General features: G+C 43.1%; 3 protein-coding genes across 3 annotated transcripts in view; 2 read left to right on the top strand and 1 right to left on the bottom strand.

Annotated features, from left to right (window-relative positions):
* Positions 1–1,091: 1,091 nt before the first annotated feature.
* LOC137804762 (E3 ubiquitin-protein ligase RNF13-like) lies at positions 1,092–9,341 on the bottom strand (the record flags this gene model as incomplete). Its single annotated transcript, XM_068604136.1, has 4 exons — positions 9,137–9,341; positions 7,020–7,268; positions 6,759–6,839; positions 1,092–1,214 (listed from the first exon to the last, which is right to left on the bottom strand). Coding segments are annotated over exons 2-4 (318 nt in total), but the record flags the coding sequence as incomplete, so codon positions are not given.
* LOC137804761 (protein ANKUB1-like) lies at positions 8,827–14,781 on the top strand. Its single transcript, XM_068604135.1, has 7 exons — positions 8,827–8,883; positions 10,895–11,036; positions 11,409–11,549; positions 12,195–12,405; positions 12,704–12,818; positions 12,905–13,795; positions 14,209–14,781. The coding sequence occupies exons 2-7, from the start codon at positions 10,947–10,949 to the stop codon at positions 14,378–14,380; spliced, it is 1,620 nt and encodes a 539-aa protein (XP_068460236.1). The 5' UTR covers positions 8,827–8,883; positions 10,895–10,946; the 3' UTR covers positions 14,381–14,781.
* Positions 14,782–14,995: 214 nt separating this feature from the next.
* Positions 14,996–21,116, top strand: part of ppp1r2 (protein phosphatase 1, regulatory (inhibitor) subunit 2) — a 10,502-nt gene continuing 4,381 nt past the window's right edge. The window contains exons 1-2 of the mRNA XM_068604149.1: positions 14,996–15,359; positions 20,783–20,890. Of these exons, the coding sequence (XP_068460250.1) occupies positions 15,232–15,359; positions 20,783–20,890 (236 nt within the window). The 5' untranslated portion in view covers positions 14,996–15,231. The remainder of the gene's footprint in view (positions 15,360–20,782; positions 20,891–21,116) is intronic.

Below are 21,116 nucleotides of genomic sequence, written 5' to 3'. Positions count from 1 at the left end.
TAGAGAGAGAGAGAGAGAGAGAGAGAGAGAGAGAGAGAGACTCTCACCGTCTAACCTCTCTGCGTTTTTGCTTTTTTTTACTTTAAGTGAACAAATAAAAAACATTTAACTTCTTATTTAACTGAAAATCCTGCTTGGGATCAACAGAGAGCTGTATTAATATTAATAATAACAATAATAATACTACTCTACATTTCACTTGCTGCCAACTCTATTGATCAATTGATCAACAACAAAAGCTTTCAGGAGGAAAGTAATGTCTTCACGACAGTAAACATCTTGAAATCTGTTAAATATCGTTGTAGCATCACGGTATCCAAAGAAAGGAGAATGTTTGTGTGCTTTTGTTGTGTTAAGTTGTGAAGTTGTAATTCTTCAGACATTTACTTGATGGATCCTGCAGAGGCATTGAAGCTGGTGTTGGACGTTTGAATGTGATTGTGTGCAATTCATTCGACACGTTTCATTCAAAACTGCCGCTGACCTCAACACAACATCCTGCGTTCATTCATTCACACGGTTTGCATGTTAAGAGAGCTTAACGAAGGTCAAGTGCTGTTTCCGTGCAGGTGAGACACACAGACAGCATCATCTTCACTCTCTTCCATCTGCTGGCTCAGCGTCCTCAACAAGAGACACTCCAACACAACGCATGACGCCTTCCCTCACTTGAAGAACAGAAATCAGCTCTCTCTCCATCTTTCAGTGACTTCACCGACTTATCAAAGGCAGCAAACAGAACGTTTCAACGTTCAACACAAGTCCAGCATAACGGCCCAAACTGAGCAGCAGGAGAGGAAAGAAGCACGAGGCGGTGGAGAGGAAGTGATGCTGCAGGTTGAACCAGAACACACCTGATACACATACTGAGAGGTGACACACACACTGTGTAGACCTGATACACATACTGAGAGGTGACACACACACTGTGTAGACCTGATACACATACTGAGAGGCAAGCACCATAATCACTGTACCAGAGATGCTCAGACACACACACACACACACACACACACACACACACACACACACACACACACACACACACACACACACACACACACACACACACACACACACACACACAGTACCTTGATGTCAAAGTTGCAGTCGAAGCGCTTGATGAGGACGATGAAGGCTCCCGTCATGTTGTCCCTCGGCGGCGGCTCGATGGGCTCACACGCGTTCTCTGGTCGAGCACCAATCAGGAAGCCCTGAGAGAATGACATCACACATGACGTGGTGAACATCACACATGACGTGGTGAATGACTCCCAGCGTCAGCTCCATGACACAAAGTCTGGGCAGCGCCATCTTTGTTCAACTGTTCACACATTAAATTAAAAACTGCTGAGTCGCAGTCTGCTGCAGCCCAGATGTTACGCTGACTTATCAAACATACACTGGAAAGGTAACGCATGCATAATTAAGATGTAGCTTTGCACTGAAGTGAAGAATAGCAGTGACACACACACACACACACACACACACACACACACACACACACACACACACGGTGTGTGTGAGCCTTCAACCCAGCAGCTCTCAGTCAGAACCGTTTCACATCTCCTCTCTGCTACTTCCTGTCTCAGTCACACAGCTTTTGAAGTGACTGATGAGACGGCGACAGTAAGAAGAGAGAGAGGCCGACAGAGAGATGAAGGAGAACAAATATGGAGGCAGAGACCCACTGAAATGCAGACAGGAGCAGAGCTAAAAGGAAAACAGGAGATGGAGGAAGACAAAAATAGAAGAATGAACAATACAAGAGGCAAATAGTGAGAAAGAGAAGATGAACAACAAAGAGGTGATGAAAGGAGAAGAGGAGGAGGGACCTGATATGAAATACATTTCTAAACCTCTGCTGCGCTTATGCAAGTGTAACTCACACCTCTGTGTGTGTGTGTGTGTGTGTGTGTGTGTGTGTGTGTGTGTGTGTGTGTGTGTGTGTGTGTCAGCAGCAGGGTGGTGGACAGGAAGTGTGGACTGCTGTGCAGCTCTGGGACTCTGCCAGCCACTTTCAACTCTCTCTCTCTCTATTAAAGCCAACACACACAAAAACAGCCCGTCTATCAAGTGGAGTCAGCATTTTCAAACACACACTCTCTCACACACACACACACACACACACACACACACACACACACACACACACACTGCGAGCAGCGAGCTGATGGGGCGAGTGCTTCCTCCCACTGCAGCTGAGCCTCATGAGGAAACGGCCACAGTGACATCACATGTGTTCAGCATTGGCTCCTCAGGAGGAGTCACTGACTGAGCCGCCGGCTTTAATCCAACATTGATCAGCGATGACGTCTGAAGGGTCGCGTGTGGGGGTCAGGGCGGGTCTGTGAAATCATCACATCAGGGCGAGCACACACGAGGGAATCACCCGCTGCGTCACCTCTGGGTGCCGCCGGCAGTGCAGCCCCGCCTTGTGTGAAATGACATCACTGTGCCACTGCCTCACATTCCTCCTACCAGATTAAAACCACAGCAAGAGCGCCCTCTGCTGGATAAAACACCACGAAGAAATGCAGAGAGGCCGGAGGGAAAACAGGAAATAACTGAGGAAGGAGGGAACCCTGAAAACCTTGAGATGGAAATAAAGACTGTGAAACCACCTGAAGCAGAATATACATTCCCACTGCACTCAGACTGCAAGCTGGGTGCAGTGGGAATGTGTTTTATGTGACAATATTTAAATGTCAATCACCATGTCGTGTTACCTCTACTGTGAATATGAGGTATGTATGTGTGTGTCTATATATATATATATATATATATATATATATATATATATATATATATATATATATATATATATATATATATATATATATATATATATATATATATATATATATATATAGACATACACACACATACATACATACATACATACATACGTGTGTGTGTGTGTGTAAGTTAGTTGATATATAGTTGCTATCAACAATAAAGAGAATCTGTGTGAAATAAGGTTCAGATATCTTTGTTTTTCTACTTTTTTTAAAGTGTCCTGTTCCACTAATTCGATGCAAAGTGCTGACAGACTAAGAGAGATTTCCTGCTGCTGCAGAGTTCAAGCTGGAAGAGATTTCTCTGGACTATTTGCACAGTGATCACTTGTAATCCCGTCACTAACGACCTCACTATAGGGCTCGTTTGCAGATTTGCTCCGGACTGAGATTGGGAAATAACAGAGGAATTAATAACTCGCTCTGGCCTGACTGGGCTTCCTGTAAGCAGATTAAGGTTTGTGTGACTCACATTCACTGCTGTGTTTCTGGGTCACATTCTAGATGAGACAATGAGGGCGTGGAAAGGAAACAAGAAGGGCCTGAAACTCCATCAAAAGAACAAAAGAGTGAGTAAAGCAGCTGGTTGGACGCCATGACTTGCTGTAAGTTCATCATTGTAAACGTACAGCGAGTCGTCTGGACACTGAGCTCTCCAACATTCACGATCACTTCATTACATTTCAGCAGCAGCAGGAACAAGAGAAGTGAAGCCACCTCATTAGTGCTTCATCTACATGACACACCATTGATGAAACAAAGAAAAACCCTCACGTCATGCCTCCAGAGTCAGACGATGAGCAGGTTCACACTGAAGTCACATGACATCTGAGCTAAGAAGCTCCAAAGGAAACCTTAGTTCCTCCAAACTGCATGTCTTTCACCATGATGTTTCCTGCTCTTTATACACCCACAACTTCAATCAAATGCATCGTGATTTCCATTAGAGGAAATCACCGCAAAATCAGTTTTTTCCTCTAGTGACAGGAGGAAGTCCATCCGGCTGCATGATCTGCCAGACAGCAGGAAGTATTAGAAGTAAGTAATGTCCTTTCTGGACAAGCACTCACATACACACCAGGCTTAATGGTACACAGAAATCAATACATTCAGATGATACATTTTTCACTTTCACACAGTTCTACTGCTGCACAACCCAAAACCCAAAACCCAAAGACTTTCCAAAGGCAACACGAGCGTCTCTTCTCTGACTGGAGACCAGCCTAATATTGTAGAAATGGGCACATACATGGAATAAAAATAAAAAGCCTGACAGCAATCTGGTGAAAAGGGAACTTCTTTTCAGACTGGAATCGGTTCTTCTCCAGAGTCTGGATGGAAACGACGCTGCTGAACGCGTCTTCACAGTTTGACAGTTGTGTCTCTGCAGCGACGTGAAGAGTGGAGAGAATATCCAGTCAAGTGATTGTTGTGAGGTACTTTGTGCCACTTTACACTTCTACACAATCCCTTTTAGGTATAAATGATGCATCTTTTACTCTGTTTGTGAATCTTTAAAAGAAGGATGGAGCAAAAACGTCACGCTTTAGAAATAAAATGTCCTCCACCCTTAAATTTGAATTTCTGCATGCACATTACTGATGTGTTGCATCACTACATAAAAAAAGAAACAGACTTTGGGAAGGCGCCAGGTCTCAAATATGTTTGTGACCAAAGAGGAGAACTGATTCAAGCTTTTAACAAGGCAAACTTATTCTTATTCATCACTTTGCTGTTGCCCAATTTATCCTACAATATTAATAATAACAACCGTGACCTCTAAATTCAAGCTGCTCATATGTCCGCCTCAGATATTAAACAAAGCATAACTGTTGCTCGCTGCAGGTGTACACAGGCCCAGCTTTCAGACTGCAACACTCGTGGAAGAGGAAACAGGCAGAACTCTGTTCAGCCTCGCTCCCTGCAGGGAAACCACTGCAAGTCAACAGGCTCGTGATGCCACAGGTCTGCATCACAACAACTACACAACTGCAAGGCACATTGCTACAGATGTGTGCACATGAGGCACACTCATATTAGTACATATGTGTGTACATGTGATGCACTCATACTGCTACATGTGTGTATATATGTGATATATTCGTCCATATGTGAGTGTGTCACATAACAAAACAATAACCCAAATCTCTCCGTGTGCGGTGTGAGGTAACAGCACATCACATGATCCACAATGACTTTGTTGGGAACTTGCCAAATGTTCTGAGCCCTTGCAGACGGCGTGCCATCTGGAGGAGGTTTTTGTTCCTCTTTCCTCATCCAGCATGAATTTGTGAAACAATTGCACAATTAGTCGGTCGGGATACGCATGTTAATAGAGGTTAAACATGTATTTCTAAGTTCCAAAAACTCACAGAATCTACATGAGTCCCTTCTTATCTGAACAGCTGTTACCAATCGTCGAAGTCAAAACAAAAAAGGAGGCTGCTGTGGAGAAGGAAAGTGATTTAACCTCCGTCCTACAGACATCAAAACGGCATCAGCTAAAGAGCGAGTGCACTCTCACTAAGTATCATCCTCCCACTTGTCCAGGACAGAAGACGGGAAGTTCTTCGCCGCTTCTTCTTAGTGGTAATGTGGACGGTAATGTGAGCATCTTCTGACATTACAATCCTGCTGAGTGCAGCTGGAAATCACAGCTGAAGCGCTTCAGTCTGTACCGAGCCTCCTCAGACAGACCGGCCAGAGGAGGCTGCTTTAAGGAAAAGGGACGGAGCAGACATGGGCTCTCAGCCCTCTGGGACCAGAGCCCATGTCTCATGGGCTCTCAGCCCTCTGGGACCAGAGCCCATGTCTCATGGGCTCTCAGCCCTCTGGGACCAGAGCCCATGTCTCATGGGCTCTGGTCCCAGAGGGCTGAGAGCCCATGTCTCATGGGCTCTCAGCCCTCTGGGACCAGAGCCCATGTCTCATGGGCTCTCAGCCCTCTGGGACCAGAGCCCATGTCTCATGGGCTCCTGGGTTCTGGTTTTCCTAAAACCGTGAAATGTCAGAATTTTTGAAATATTTTATTTTTCAAAGAAAGGTGGCATTTCACTTTCTTTACAAATAAGACAAACAGGAAGTAGAAACGCTCTGTGTTCAAACGTCCTGCTGTGAGAACAACACAACCCGTCATCTGAACCAGAGCTTTGGTTCCTCCAACAGACCAAAGGGTCGCCGCCATGTGACAGAGATGCTGCAGGTCACCACGATGCTATCATGATGCTAAACATAGCGTCCACAAAGTATAGTATAATAATCAGTATAGTAATCACCAGTGTGCCAACAAAAGCACTTATCCTGCACACACAAAACAAGACATCAGCTTCTTTGCCCTAAGAAGCCTTTGAACAACAACAACTGGGCTCTTGAATGTGGGAAACGACCACAGTGCTCAGTTTGGATAGCAGACATGAATCATGTGTTTGTGAGCTCTGTGGATCGAGCCGTGTGCGTGTTGCTGGGCGTTCAGCACAGAAACCTCACAACAACCACACACATCACAACGCAACACAGAGCAGCTTCATTCAATGTTGTCAAACTGTGATCAAGCTTCATTTAAGTACAACCAGAATGTACGAGTGTCTGACTTCCTGTGTGTGTCCGTCATGATGGCTGCTGCTACACAGACATGAACATTCGAATGGACTTGAAATCACTTTTTGGATGTTTTTTAAAGTTGACCGTGCTTTCTGATGCAAACTGGACAGATCCACCCAGTGCTAATGCTAATGCTAGCCATAAAACAATATGTTGTTGTGCTATGTGTGGGTACACATTGGATCTATTCATTGCAGCAAAAATACAGCTTTCTTTTTTATGTTTTATGGTTGAACTTTCTTTCAGTGGAGCTGTAAAGCAAAAACATGCTGAAATAAAATCTAATTAGAAATCATAAAAACCTTGTAATGAACTATGCAGGTTTGTCATTTAGTCTGGAAACAAATCATCTGAACTCACCTTCAGTCCGTCGCTGGGGAGCCGATAGCCAAACCGTGCAGGCAGGTCATCAAAGTTATCCGTTTTGTTGTCAAAAGAGTACTGAAGGACAGAAAGAAATATGTTTAACTCCTTTTGTTTCAAGTCATTATATTATGAAATCACATTGTTGTCTATCTGGATCGGAGGTGTGTTTCTCTGAGGGTGTAACTGTATGACACCGTCATATCATGTTGGATGTTTCTATGTTTAGCTTATTTTTATGCTCTTTGAATTACTCACAGCGGCGATGTCGGCCTCCACGGGCAGCAGGTTGAGGAAGGCGAAGAGCTGCACGGTGAAGATGGTGTAGATCTGTGTGGCCGACAGCATTAGCATTCCCAGGGACAGCAGCATCTTGGCATCACGTTACAACCCCAGCTGCTCCGCCACTCACAACCACACAACACACTCACACAGACAACCGAGCACACACACACACACACACCGGCCTGCAGTGGAACCGCTTCACACCAGCTGTTGTTGTCACACCTAGAAAAGACACAAATGTTGTGTTTGTACACCTGAAGCATGAACTCACATGCGCTGATTAAACAGTGTTGAAGTTTCATCCTTTAAATACACAAATGTAAAATGTATGCCGGTGCAACGTCGTTATTAGTGTTTAATGCTCTGTTTCATCATTTGACCCTTGCTCCTGCGCCGCTAGCTCCTGCGCCGCTAGCTCCTGCGCCGCTAGCTCCTGCGCCGCTAGCTCCTGCGCCGCTAGCTCCTGCGCCGCTAGCTCCTGCGCCGCTAGCTCCTGCGCCGCTAGCTCCTGCGCCGCTAGCTCCTGTTTGCATCCGTTATGCTTGGTAGCGAGCCAGTCATCTGTTGTAGACGGGAGTGAGCTTCAGGCCGAACGTCGCAGCAGAAAAGGTACAAGTTCAAAGAGAGAAGCATGAGATGCGTTCAGGAGAAACCGACAGCTGAGCGTTAAACTACTGAAACGGAGTTGGCATGCTGCAAAGGAAAGTCGCGTTTGAGGATTATATGGTGCTATTAGATGGTTTTATATAGTTTGTTATGTACATTTGGATGAAAACGAGGATTTTTCTAATTAAACGAAAACACTTATGTGTCTAGTAGTTCATATAACGTATTGTAGGCAGAATGCTTTCAACAGATTCACTTTAAGTTTCAAAGGAAATATATTTAAACAGCGTCAAAACATTACAGAATTGTTTACCCATTAAAAAACAAACTGTCAAATGAAAATACACTTTTATAGTCAGAAAATAGATAATTGATCAAATATCTGTGCCCAGAACTGATACGTCCGTCAATAAATCTATTTTAAAATATTTTCTTACGTGTACAGTGAAGTCAAGTTTGAAAACATTTCTCAAAGATCCATTTATTTACCAGCACAAACAAGAAAGACAACATCATCCCAATATGTGTATGTTATCAGTGAGAATTAACATTACAAGGTAATGTCACATTTTGGTTTAAATATTAAATATTACAGGTAACTTGCATTTCCACACTTCTGGCTGTTGACTCATTCTGCTTAGTCTCATAGTGCACGTCATCACATCGCCCAACCCTCATGTTCACTAAATGTCATACAACACACAATAAATACATTTTAAAATGACTTCCTCCTCTGCTACCATCCCAAAGGTTTCTTCCTTTTTTATCATGTTAAACTGTTTTTGGGGAGTTTTTCCACGGTGAAGAGGATGTCGTATGTGTACAGAATATAAAGCTCTATGAGACAAATGTCTGATTTGGGACTATACAAAATAAATTGAATTAAGACTTAAATTTCAATTAAATCAGTCACTTACAGAACAATTATTGTTACACAATATGCACAAACAACTTGGCAAGACATTAGCACTACATTACACCTCAGAGGGTCTTAAGAGAAGAAACAGCAGAAGCAAAAGGAGAAGTAAAGATGAACTGATGATGACTAGCACCATGTGACAAGCAGGCACAACATGTGAGACAATGAGCTTAGAATTAGACAGTCACAAACCGGCGTGAGGGGATTAAATAGTTCACGACAACAACAAAAAAACATAAATCAAACGTCAATATTGTCAACAGTCAACGGCCGTGGACGTTTAACTTGAAACCGCAGATTTCAGCGACAAACGTTGGTAGAGAGAGAGAGAGACACACACACACACACACACACACACACACACACACACACACACACACACAGAACTGTCTCGTTGGAGTCTGACATTTCCAGGTAGCTGCAGCATTTGTGGGTTCAGGTATATCTAAATGAATGTGTGTGTGTTACCTGGTGAGCAGCGCCGTCCCGCAGGAACACACAGCCCCGCGCTCGCGTTAGCATGATGCTAACGCAGGTAGCTGCTCGGGGTGTCGTGGGTGTTTACCTTGATTTCTTCCCGGAGGTTTATCTTGTCCGGGGATTGGGCCGCAGGGTGGCACATCGCTCTCCTTCGCTGTGCGTCGTGTCAATGAACATTTACAGCAGATAACATTTGCGGCTGGACTTCCTCCCGTTTGAACGACGGGTCGGAGAACAGCAACAGCAACGTTACAGCTAATCCCCTCCGCGAGCTTCTTCTACTTCCGCCACATGCACCGATCTGCAGGCCGCGTCTGATTGGACGAGCCGTGTGTCAATCATTTGATTCCGGAAGTGACTCCAGACGTAAACATATCCACGTGACGGCACACAAACATTTGCTGCCTTTTACAGTTGCATGAACGGCCTGAACCCAGCAGCGAGTCTATATTGTATAAACCTTTATAACAACTTACTGTATTCATCTCGTAAATTACGAGATGAATATAGTCCATGTACGAACTGTGAATTTTATCTGGGAAAAAAGTGTTTATTGTTTTTCATTAGCACAGATGTTGTCACACTCCGCCCTAAAAAAAGAAGTCTTGAAAACAGATTTTAAATCTCTAGCTCCCTCTGTAGCAAACGGAGCTCATCTTCGTTTGAGGCCCTAAAAAGAAGATGAGCTCCGTTTGCTAATAACATTGATGATACACAAAGGATATCCATGTTGGTCAATGGTTGCAAACAAGAGATGGAAAATAAAAACGTTTATTTATTAGAGGGTTATTACAGCTCTGGGGTTCTGCCTGCAACAATACATGTATCGATAACAGTTACTTTGTCAAATAAAGCTAAACTAAAATCTGATGAATTATTATAAGTCATTAGTTCAAATTTTCCGTATTTGGATATCTACATTTCTATATGTAGATATCCATATGCGTTTTGATTTTTGCTTGAAAAAACAGAAATCATCATAACTCGCAGGACTTGAACTTTGAGAAAAACAAAATCACTCTTTGCTCCAAGCCAAGATTGAACACAAAACGTTGTGGACAGAGTCAGACTTTAAAAGGTCAAATGCAAAGTGCTGTTCCCTGTAAAACCTCCAGAGAACATTTCAAGCTGTAATGTGCAACCAGTAGGTCGTTCCTTTGTTTCCCACAGAAAGGCAGCACGAAGCGCTGACGTCAAACTGTTAGAGTTCTTTTCAACTGCGGCCCCACATAAAACAATTTACACATATTGTGTTGTAAGTTCTTTTAGAAATAAAGTTGTCATACTGTGTTCACTAAAATGTTTCAGTTTGCTCCTGAGATTTGTTTTCTAAGATTCAGATTCTTGAACCTTTCATCTTGTGGCGGTCCTCTCTGCAAATATGTTCCTGTACTGTTCAGCAGAATAGAATTTAAAAAAAACAATATTTTCATATTTATAATACAGTCTCATGGCCGGTTCCTCGAGTGTAGTTTTTTGCTATGAAGTCACCAACATATTTTGTTCTTTTGTCTTTCTTGCACTTTAAGATTTTCCTATTGGGAAAAAAATGTGCCACCTGAAGCCTTTTCAAAAGCCAAATTAATTTAATTTAAAAACACCACATCACCAAGTCAACCAGATGAATTAACTTGTGTACACCATTTAAAACACTATTTGAAAGCAACTTTCCCTTTTTCTATTGTTGACTTGTTAAATTTTACTTTTGAAAGTTGTGAGTCCTTCACAAAGCATACACACACACACACACACACACACACACACACACACACACACACACACACACGCACACACACACACACAACTGCCCTCCTCACAAGGACTCTGCTTCTGATAAACTCAGCACACAACCAGAGAGCCACAGAGGAGACGGCTGGAGGAAGGTCGCCCCGACCATGAGGGTCTTTGTCTGCGTGGAGGGCTTCTGTGAGCCCGTTGATGTCCCTGCAGACCAGACCGTGGGGGCCATGAGGCAGATGGTGAAGGTAAAACTAAATCTACAGTGGCAGCCCAGAGTTCATTTAGTTGGACGGACATTTGAAAATGTGCCTGATGATTTGGACGCCACGCTGGAGGGGAAAGAGACAGTTTGATGGATTTATCACATTCTTTTAGCAAGACTGTTGCTTATAGTTAAATACTATGCATTGCAAGACTGTTATTAGTTATCTGTTAGTTATTAGTTATGTTATATGTGAAGAAAAAAGCTAAATCTCTCCATCATTGGAGACATTTTTTATTCAGCTCAGGCAGAGAAGCAAACGCCACAGACACTGAACACGATCCATCCAGAAGGTTGTTTCTTGATAAATACTCTGTCTCAGCTCCATGAACGTCCTCTCGGTCCCTTTCGGCAGGATAACTTTCTGGTGCAGCGCTCCGGTGACCAACAGCAGCAGTACCTGGAGCTGAGCTTCGCTGGAGCGGCGCTGCAGGACAGCTGGGCTCTGTGCGACGTGGGCATCACGAGAGGCAGTGCCATCCGATGCCTGATGAAGGTATTAAAACACGAAAAGGGTTTAGAGATTTGGAGCTGTTTTGGGATTTGCAGTAAATACAATCAGCTTACAATGATGCAGACTGAGGAGGATGCGGAAGTGCATCTTTTGGCCCACACCTCAGAAGCTATCTATTTTTAACTAAATAAAGTTACATATTTAAATATATCAAAGCGTCTTTGAGTACTTAAAAAAGCATGATATCTAATAAAAGTATTATGATAATTATTTACTCCATATAAACAGATGAGTGCAGTATAGTGTAAGCCTCAAAAATATATATTCTGTAGTACAAACCCTTTTATGAAAGACATTTCAAAACCTGCTGCCGTCCAGTTCTGTTGAACCGGCTCTCAGGTCTAAGTGTTGCAGTCCACCGATGAGTCGCTTCTAAACCTGTTAGTTCTCATCAAATACGTCCTTCTCAAAGTCATGAAATGCATGTATTTGTTTACCATCAACAAAAATACAATACATTATAAAAAACAATCTCATGAAATAAAATGTTTAAATGTGACTTTTTGATAAACGCAGGGATCCATCTTGTGACTAATGTTTTGTTATTAGGACACTATTGAAATTTAAAGGATTTGTATTATTATTCTTTTGTGTTATTAACCGCAAGGCATTAAAATTATGTTTCAGAGTGAACGAAGGCCTGCGATGTGTGTGTTCAATGGTGTGACAGGAGAAACCTTAGCAATCATGAGGAGCGAGGCTTTCATGTCCGTTGCTCGATTGAAATCTGTGGTTTCAATGCAAAGCGGCCTCCCGGTCAGCACCTTCAGCCTGCGCACGGCTGCAGGTGTGCAGCTCTACGACTGCAACCAACTCCAAGACTACGCCATCGAAGAGGGTACGTGCTGCATGAGGCTGTGTCTGCATCTGCAGTGAGTGTTGTGCAGCTCTAAGAACATAATGTCTTTCCTTCTAAATGACTGGATTACTTTGAATGTTTTAATGTACTCAGCTTGTATTCGAGATGTAAAAGAGCTTCACTTTCACATTGATAAAAAAACAAGTCGCCGTGTTGCACAATATTTTTGAGACCATACACAGACAAATTTAAAATAATAAAAAAGTATACAAATGGAATAACACTGATTTATATTTAAATCCACAAAGTTTGAATTGGTAATTGTTTTTAATATAAGGCGCTACTCTCCGTTTGGACACGTGGGGCGGGTGGGGGCCGTTCCTCCGCGGTTGCCTCCGGGGCCACAGAGCGACGGTCCAGAGCCACCTCTCAGAGAAGAAGCTTGTAATGGGGTCAGAATTTCCCGATATGATTAAAAATGTAACAGAACTGGTGCAAATTGATGCACAAACGTACATCTTTATACTTTCTTGTCCAGGTTTCAGCTGAAGGTAGCGCTCTACATCGCTGCCGCTTTAGGCCACCTGGATCTGGCCGGCTGGCTGCTGGAGAGAGGGATGCATGCTGGGAAACCAGTGGGGGTCCATCCGTACCGCCAGTGGTGCCACCAAACCTCCCACCGAGACACCGGAAAGTGTCCCGTCCACACAGCTGCAGAGAACAGCCAGCTTCTCGTTCTGAAGCTCTTCATTAGCAGAAACCTTTTGACTTTGGCCTGTCGCGACCCTCGTGGTCGGGACCCTTTGAAAGTTGCTATTCAGCATGGTCACAGCGATTGTGTGCGCTACCTGGCTGAAAAGCTGTGCTCAGTAGTATCCCTGTCAAACATACCCCTGCCAATGCGCATCTACCTCCAGATAAAACGCTGGGGCAGTTTGGGAAAGAAAAGAGCAGCCTCCAATCGATGCCAGTACAACAGCGCTGCGTTCAAAGCCCGGGTGGGGGACACGTTGCTGGTGGATGGCTTCAACCAGACAAATATGTATTCCAAATCCATGAAAGCTGCAAACAAACCAAGTAGAGGAATCAAGGCCAAAGCGCTGCAGCCGTTACCTCCCATCAGCAAACTGCCTTCAGTATCACACCTCTCCAGCCTGCAGTCTGTGAGCCCTGCTGACTTTACAGGGATGCAGATGAAGCATAACCAATATGTCCAAAGCACAGAAAATGGCTTATTGGATGAAATCTGGAGGGATCATCGCAGTTTATGCAAGAGAAAGTTTATACTTTTGCCAATTCCTAGAGAAAGCGTTCCCATTCGATCCCATCAGCCAACATCTTCCCATATTCTGACTGAGTCTCTGGAGTCCATCGCTCACTGTGGCCGAACACGAAGAGAAAAAGCCATGTACTGCTTGACTGTAGCCAGGTCTCTGTCCTTTGTGCTGTACATTGTATATTCATTAAAAAAAACACCTTTGTTTCATAAATGCCAGCTTGAGGCTCAGGATGAGTCAGGCAAATGTATTTTACTTGCAGTCAAATTATATACACCACACACTTATCTTGGTCTACCGTCCTGTCTGTTACTTTAACGTGTATTTACTGAGCACTTTAACTTAACTTTAAGTTAAAGCTGCTGCACGACATTGATATAATTACTGCAGCTTCTGTAATGAAGCATAAAACTAAAGCTGTCGATTGTCTTTATTTTTTTTACTGTAGTTATACAAAACAATTACAGTGATTGATGATAGATAATAACGTATGTAGAGGTTACTCAAATGCTATATACATGACAGCTCTACTCTACTGTGTGTAATGTCTGTTTCTCTTCTGCAGTACCTTTACAGAGAAGCCCTGGTTGAAGCAGCTGAGCATAGCACGGACCCTGATCAGGAAGCATGTTCACACCCGAGGCTCCTATGCAGATCTGTCACTCGTCAGCTCAACTTATGGATCTCCCACCACCATTGGCTGCCTGAATAACTGCGAACGACAAAGAATCTTTTAGAGAGACAACTGAGGAGTTTATCTGTCATTGAAAATGAAACCTCTCAATCTTTCTGTGCTCAGCCAAATCTCTCCCTTTTATTGCATTTCAGAGAAAGAGTGATAAACAAACAATATGGATTGTGACGGATACAACATTGTTTTACTTACTCACAGGAAGTGAAATTATTTATTCATGCACTTTTGTTTTGTGTGTGTTTGTGTTGACAAAAGTCCAAGTAAGGATGAGCTTGTAGAGCACCAACAACGGCATCTTCTGCCCTCTTTCAGCTATACGTTTTGTTAAATATATGTTTCATTTCAATGTAAGAAGGGGCCAACAAAGCGTTTCAGCCTGCAGAGGATGAGTGTTTCATATTTATGCCCTCATGGAAGTTTGGTTCTCTTCTTTTTTGTGTTAGGGTTCCTGCATTTATATCACTTTCTGAAATACAACATACATACCCAAATCCTGATGTTGTTTTTGTCTATTATTATTATTATTAATAAAATATTATAATTAAACATGGCGTAATGGATCTTTTTTTATCTTTTAAAGGCAGCGTTTGATGACGTAAAATCGTGTCGAAATCAAAGTCTCGCGATATTGTGAGCATAGTACTGACAGCGGTGTTGCCCCGCCAGCCGCCAGTCACTGAACAACCGGAGAATAGCGGGCTGTGCAGAGCAGCCAGTGCACGTAGACTCCTGCATAGCGTCACGCTGACCGGATGGAGGAGCACTGAGGACTGACGGGAGCATGTTTAAAACCGACTGCGTCTTCGGGAACGTTCACTGAACCGCAGAAATAGATTCGGTAAATCAGTGGAAGATAAAGAGTCGAGCCAGCCGTCCGACAGCCAGCGTGTGGGAATGGCATCCCGGCCAATAAAAGGCATCCTGAAAAACAAGAACAGCGGGACGAACATCAAATCCCTGGCCGAAGAAGAACCGCGAGGCAGCCCAGAACCAGCCCCCGTACTCTCGGAGGATGACTCGCAGTAAGTTGCTTCTGCTTGGCCGTCGCGGGGTGGGTAGCCCGGGTAACGTTTAGCTAGCTAAACACTTGTTAGCATCTCTACGTTACTCCCCTGACAGGCTAACTGTCACATAAAAGTCACTTATTTTTTTGCTGTTGACGTTCGTCGACAACGCGTGATGTCCGTGTGGAAGCGGTCTGGTTCCTTCTTGTGGCTGTGCTGTGGTTTCTCTCCCCCATGGAAACGATATTGACGGCATGTGTAACCGAAAGCTAACGTGTGTCGCTCGAAGTCGCTCATCAAGTTAGCTCGTTCACTAGCCATCGTTTCAGACGACTACTGGCGGTTGTAACGGTTTTTACGTTAACGTTGAAGATAACAGAAACTAAAAACTCTTACGGACATTGGAGCGATAAAACAAAATATTATCAAGTGCTTAACAGCGACAACCACAAGCCACCGTGAACAGTAACGTTATGGGGCAAACTGACACGGCATTGGCGCTAACGTCCGTGCTGTTTACCCCCGATTGGCATGTCCTCAATCACATGACGTCATATGAACCTTAACCTCACAGCTTTGTGTATCAGTAGGTCTTTACACCCAGCGCTGGGACAGACAGAAGATTAGTTTTCTTCAGGTGTAAAATAAGATAAGCACTGATGGTATAATTGTAAAACAGAGTTGTCTTTTTTGTTGAACCTTTAATTAAAAATGTTAAAATATGTGTTGCTCAAAGCCTTTGACAGGCTGTGAGTCATTCAGATGGAAATCTCAAGCCAGTTGGTAAACCAAGAGATGCTGATTGAACCCCAAGTTGTATTTAGTTAGCTTAACTTCTACAACCACCTCAAAACTGCCGTTAAATATTCACCATTACATGTATTAATGCTGTCAAATCCCCTGCTTCCTAAACGCATATCACATGCCCTTTAGTCCAGACATCCTTCAGATGCTTTGGCAGAGGACAGGTGACCTTGCTCTTCATTCATCTCATCCTGATGTTGGCCAGGAAGATAGTTTAGATCTCTCAAATAGCTGTAGAGGACGCCCAACTGAAATATTACCTGTGTTCGATCATCTCAGATGAGATCAAGCATCTCACAGATGAGGTACAATGAGGTGTGCAAACAGTCTCACAGTTTAGGGCACTAGGCTCCTTAATGCTCTCAAGATGTGCTCATAGTGAAAACTTCACTGGGAAGGCTAAATGGGCGGCTCTGTTGTCTAATGGTGCTCGGTTTCAAGGTTGAGTTGACAAAAGTTAGAGGTTAGTTTTTTCTGAAGCCTTTTCTTCTCGTATGCATTGACAATACTGACACTGACACTTTTGCTGTGGCAGCGAGACATATTACCTCGTCTCACAAGTCCTTCAGAGCTCTGCTCGCTCACATCCTCCTCGCAGGCTCCTTTCTGCCCTGAGGAAACTCTGCACATGGAGACTTCCCTGAAGGATGCTGTTGCCTTATAAGGTCATTTGCAGACATGAGGGAGCATCTTTTGCATGGCAAGATTGGTGAAACAAAAGGTTGTGCTCAAATGCTAAAACACAAAAATACTTTGCATTAGTTGTCGAGCTGTCGCTCTATGCAATTGTAAAAATGTTGTATGTTTTAAGCTATGTACGTCATCTGTGATTGCACCTGTGAGTAACTGGGTAAAAAGTACCCGAGGAAAAAAGGTTGCAGGCTTCTCAGGCATTTCTCACATGTTGCTTATCCAAATCCCACCATTGTATGAGCATTTCAAAGTGCACTTGAGTACACAAGCTAGAAACTATTACAAAAGAAAGCATTGTTTCTTATCAAGAAACAAGGTTTAAAATATGTAAATGAGATCTCAAAGATACCTGCACAAAAATATGACCGCTTTTAAGCCGTTACAAGAATTGAATAATGACTGATTTATAGTCAGGGTGATAAATGAGACCACCCACTTTCATTTAGACTCATCATATTTAGATTTAAATACCTTTAAAAAAATCAAAAAAAAATCACATCTAACACAAAATAGGAGTCATTAGAAAAAACAACCTGGTTATAGTGTGATGCCTCTGATCATTCGATCAACTTGCATGATACAGCACACCTGTGATAATATTCTCCTTTTGTCCTCCAAGTTACTCTGGAAGGAAACCAGACATTTGTTTGTTAGTTAAAGCAAAGTTAAATTCAGTTTATTTTGTATAGCCCAAATCACAAATACAAGATTTGTATTTTTATTTGCTCACTTTTTTTAAAATATTGTCTTGCTTGTATTTAGTTATTTTTTATTTCCCTACATGACATTTGATTGGTTGCCCTTCGTAAGCTCCGTGTTGGTGTGAGTCAGCATTTCTTTGATACAACAATGACTCTGTCATCCTGTCAAGTTACTACAACTTCTCCACTCCTCTGGCTCTGTGCATACTCAGGACTTCTCTTGAAGTCTCTTTTCCCCACTCATACAACTAAAGACTGACAAGCTTTATCTCCCATTGTTTGAGACTGCAATGCTCACATGGAGCTCGCCTTCAGTTTACACCTTCTTAGTGAGTGGAGACAATCACAACCTGCAGACAAAAGCTGAGATGGACCATTGAACATACATACTTGTGTGTATTTTCTACTGAAGATTTTAAAATAATGTACAAATAAATGATGCAATGACGGCATTGGAAGGCTGGGTTAAAGAGGAGCCCACATATGCCAACTGTTTGTTTGTCTTGCAGCGCCGATTTATTTCCTTAAACATTGTAAGACCTTGGCACCTTTTTTCTCTCATTAGAGACTGCCTTCTGTGTTGCCTCTTCCATCACCCACCATCATTTAGTTTACAGTGATGTATAGGCCTCACTCACCTATATATAATTCATAGAGGCTTCCATGAAACTCAATCTCTCCTTCACTGTCTTGTGAGCCTCTTCCTGACTGTGTGATGGACAGTTTGACTGGCAGGCAGTGAATCTCTCACTTTCAATATTGTGGACAGAAAAAGACCACTGAGACATTCAACCCTCCAGTTTGCAGGTCAGTTGAGGCCAACTGTGGGCAGACAATGCAAATAGTACTGACAGTCAGAGTCAACAGGTGTCTGAACACCTGCAGCTTTTGGACAAGGTTGTAATCTGAGTAAAACATGAACTCCTTCCTAAATATCTTCTGAGCCTTTGGTGCAGAGGTGAGTCAGATATTATATATTAGTGTAAAATGTGTTCAAGTGAAGCATGTTTGTTCTCTTGAGTTAGTTTAGTTTTACTTCACCAAATACACTTTTTTCATGTCTGTATTAAAGGGAAAATCTCTTGCGTAGACAATGCATTGTCTTGTTTCCCACATCGTGACCTTACCATGACAATGACCTCTGATGTGGCCGGAGAATTTAATCGCTCCTCATAACTTTACATCTCTGTCCCTACTTTCCAGTAAATTCCACCAGTAAATCTCTCTTATTGATATTTCTCCAATTTCTTAAATGCACTTTGATGGATTTAATGAGTGTTTCAGAGCATCATCAGGTCCTAGCTTGTTGCTTTGCAGTGCGTGAAGCAGTGTGTTCTGTGCCTTTGGGCTTCACTGTCTTCACTGTAAAACCTGTGCTGCTGTTGGAGCGATCAGGCCGAGGTGGAGAGCTGGACCTCACTACTCTGACGATGCTACCTGATAGCTCTCAGTGATGACTCACTCTATTTAATGAGTTTCCCTGAAGCGTTTTGTCACCAGCTATTGAGCCGCCTCGGGGGATATTTATCATCACATAAGAGACACTGCTCTATATTCAGTGGTAGTATTGCCCCCCCCCCCCCTCCTCCACCCTTGTAGTAGGAGGTGCATCATCAAGGCATGACAGTTTTTGTGATGATTTGCTCTGAATGAGTGGACTGGATTGGATTTAAGGACCATAGCGGTTTGGTGGAACTAGATCATGATTGTGATTAGTTGTGTAACCACACATTTTATAGAGTGAAGCTCTACACATTCTCCCAGTTACACAAATGCACCCAACAAGCTTACTTCATAGAATGAGTTCTGTATGTTCAGTATGTCGAGCTCATCAGGTTTCTCAAGCCACCGGTCACCTTGCTGCTCATCAGCAGCTCGTTGCTGTGCCAGTTTGTGTCAACTAATGTACATGAATGTTGGTCCAAAACAGCTTTAAACACAACAATCTCCTGGCCCTTTGCAACCCTCGTCGGAAGAGATTGTTATTCGGTCATTGGTATCAATGTAGTTGACAAGGGAGGAATAATTGTAGGACTATTATATTAGACTGCATCAGTTTTAGCTAGGTGTGTCTAATAAACTGGCACATCTGTCTTTTTATCCACTTATTTAGCACTGAATGCACATGCAAGCTTGTTAAGTAAGGCTAAATACCAAAGTGAACTCTTGAGTCAGTGGAGCATCCAGGGAATCAACTTGGCTGAGCATCTGCAACCAAATTGATTGACTTATGGACACATGGTGCATCGGCCGTCTCCCATGATGCCGTTTGTCATGAACAACGTCAGAACTGAGCGGCAGAAGCTTGGCAGCAAAGTTCAGGGAGAGCCGAGGTGGTTTAACCAGAGCCAGATAACTCACAGTATCGCCTGGAATTATAGCTTCAGCATTTAGTTTGTTTGGAAATTAAGAGGATAAAAAACATATGAAAATATAAGTAAACATTGTTCTAATGAGTAAAGGCTTACAGTAAACTGAAAAGAAGAAAACTAATCAACAAATCAGTGCTTAATATGGAGAGTGGGGCTACAGAAATTAAATGACTCATTCAAAATACAATATGACACACAAAAAAAAGATCAGCATTGAAATATGCGTTTTCTTTCTGTAAGTTTCTACTTCCTGTGCTGCAGCGGCAGGTGTTCCTCGCGTCATCCTCTCAAGCTAAATGTAGCATTCAATGCTGATTTAGTCTTTGTTCCTGTTCATTTCCTCTCAGGATTGTAAGGGGCAGCAGGGATTAGAGTAATTCTGAACAAAAAGCCCCGGCAGAGCATGCAGAGGTGACAGCCTTATCCCCAGATGAGGATGAACCATTTGGGGGATTAGGAGCAGGTCTGTTTCAGAGGGAGCGGAACAGAAATCAACTCTCTTGTACCGAATGCGAACGTTGTTTGACCTTTGGCCTTATTCACTCACAGCCGTTCAGCCTTACCTCTCGCTCATGCCCTTTTATTTAGTGAATGAAGGCCTCGTCCTGTATTACCTGGACATGAAAGCAAATACCACGTCAACTCCTGAGAATCGTCAGAAACCAAATTGGTGCCGATGACATAGTTTTCCCGAAATAGAGTGAAATAGAAGAGGGAACGATGGGGCAGGTTCAGTCTAGATTACATGTAGTATCTCATCTCCCTGCAGGACTTCAGGGGCTGGATGGCTGCTGCACAGTGGTCCAAACGGGGTGTCCTCCATTCAGCCCTTATTTCTTCCTCACTGTCTTTTCTTTGATCCTTTTTACAGGAAGAAATGCCAGAAATGGGATGAGATGAACATCCTGGCCACGTACCATCCGGCTGACAAAGACTATGGTCTGATGAAGATCGATGAACCCAGCACACCTTACAACAGGTCAGAGCCTTCTGGAACAAACGTCCCTTTGACGGTTTGAATTGAATCATTTTTACACGTTTCACATGTTATATTTTACAATATAAGCGATCTGAAGACATTCATTTACCCGAGGCTTGTAAAACTATCTTTATAGAGGATACATGTGTAACACTAGAATGCACCCTTTGAATGATGACAGAGCCGGTTTCAGGCTCTACATTGTGTGTGTGTGTGTGTGTGTGCG

The sequence above is a fragment of the Clinocottus analis genome, unplaced genomic scaffold (assembly GCF_023055335.1).
Source record: "Clinocottus analis isolate CAN_PGR_092001 unplaced genomic scaffold, fCliAna1.0.p SCAF_62, whole genome shotgun sequence".
NCBI lineage: Eukaryota > Metazoa > Chordata > Actinopteri > Perciformes > Cottidae > Clinocottus > Clinocottus analis.
Note: the sequence above shows the minus strand (reverse complement) of the source record. Positions and strands in the feature narration are given on the sequence as shown.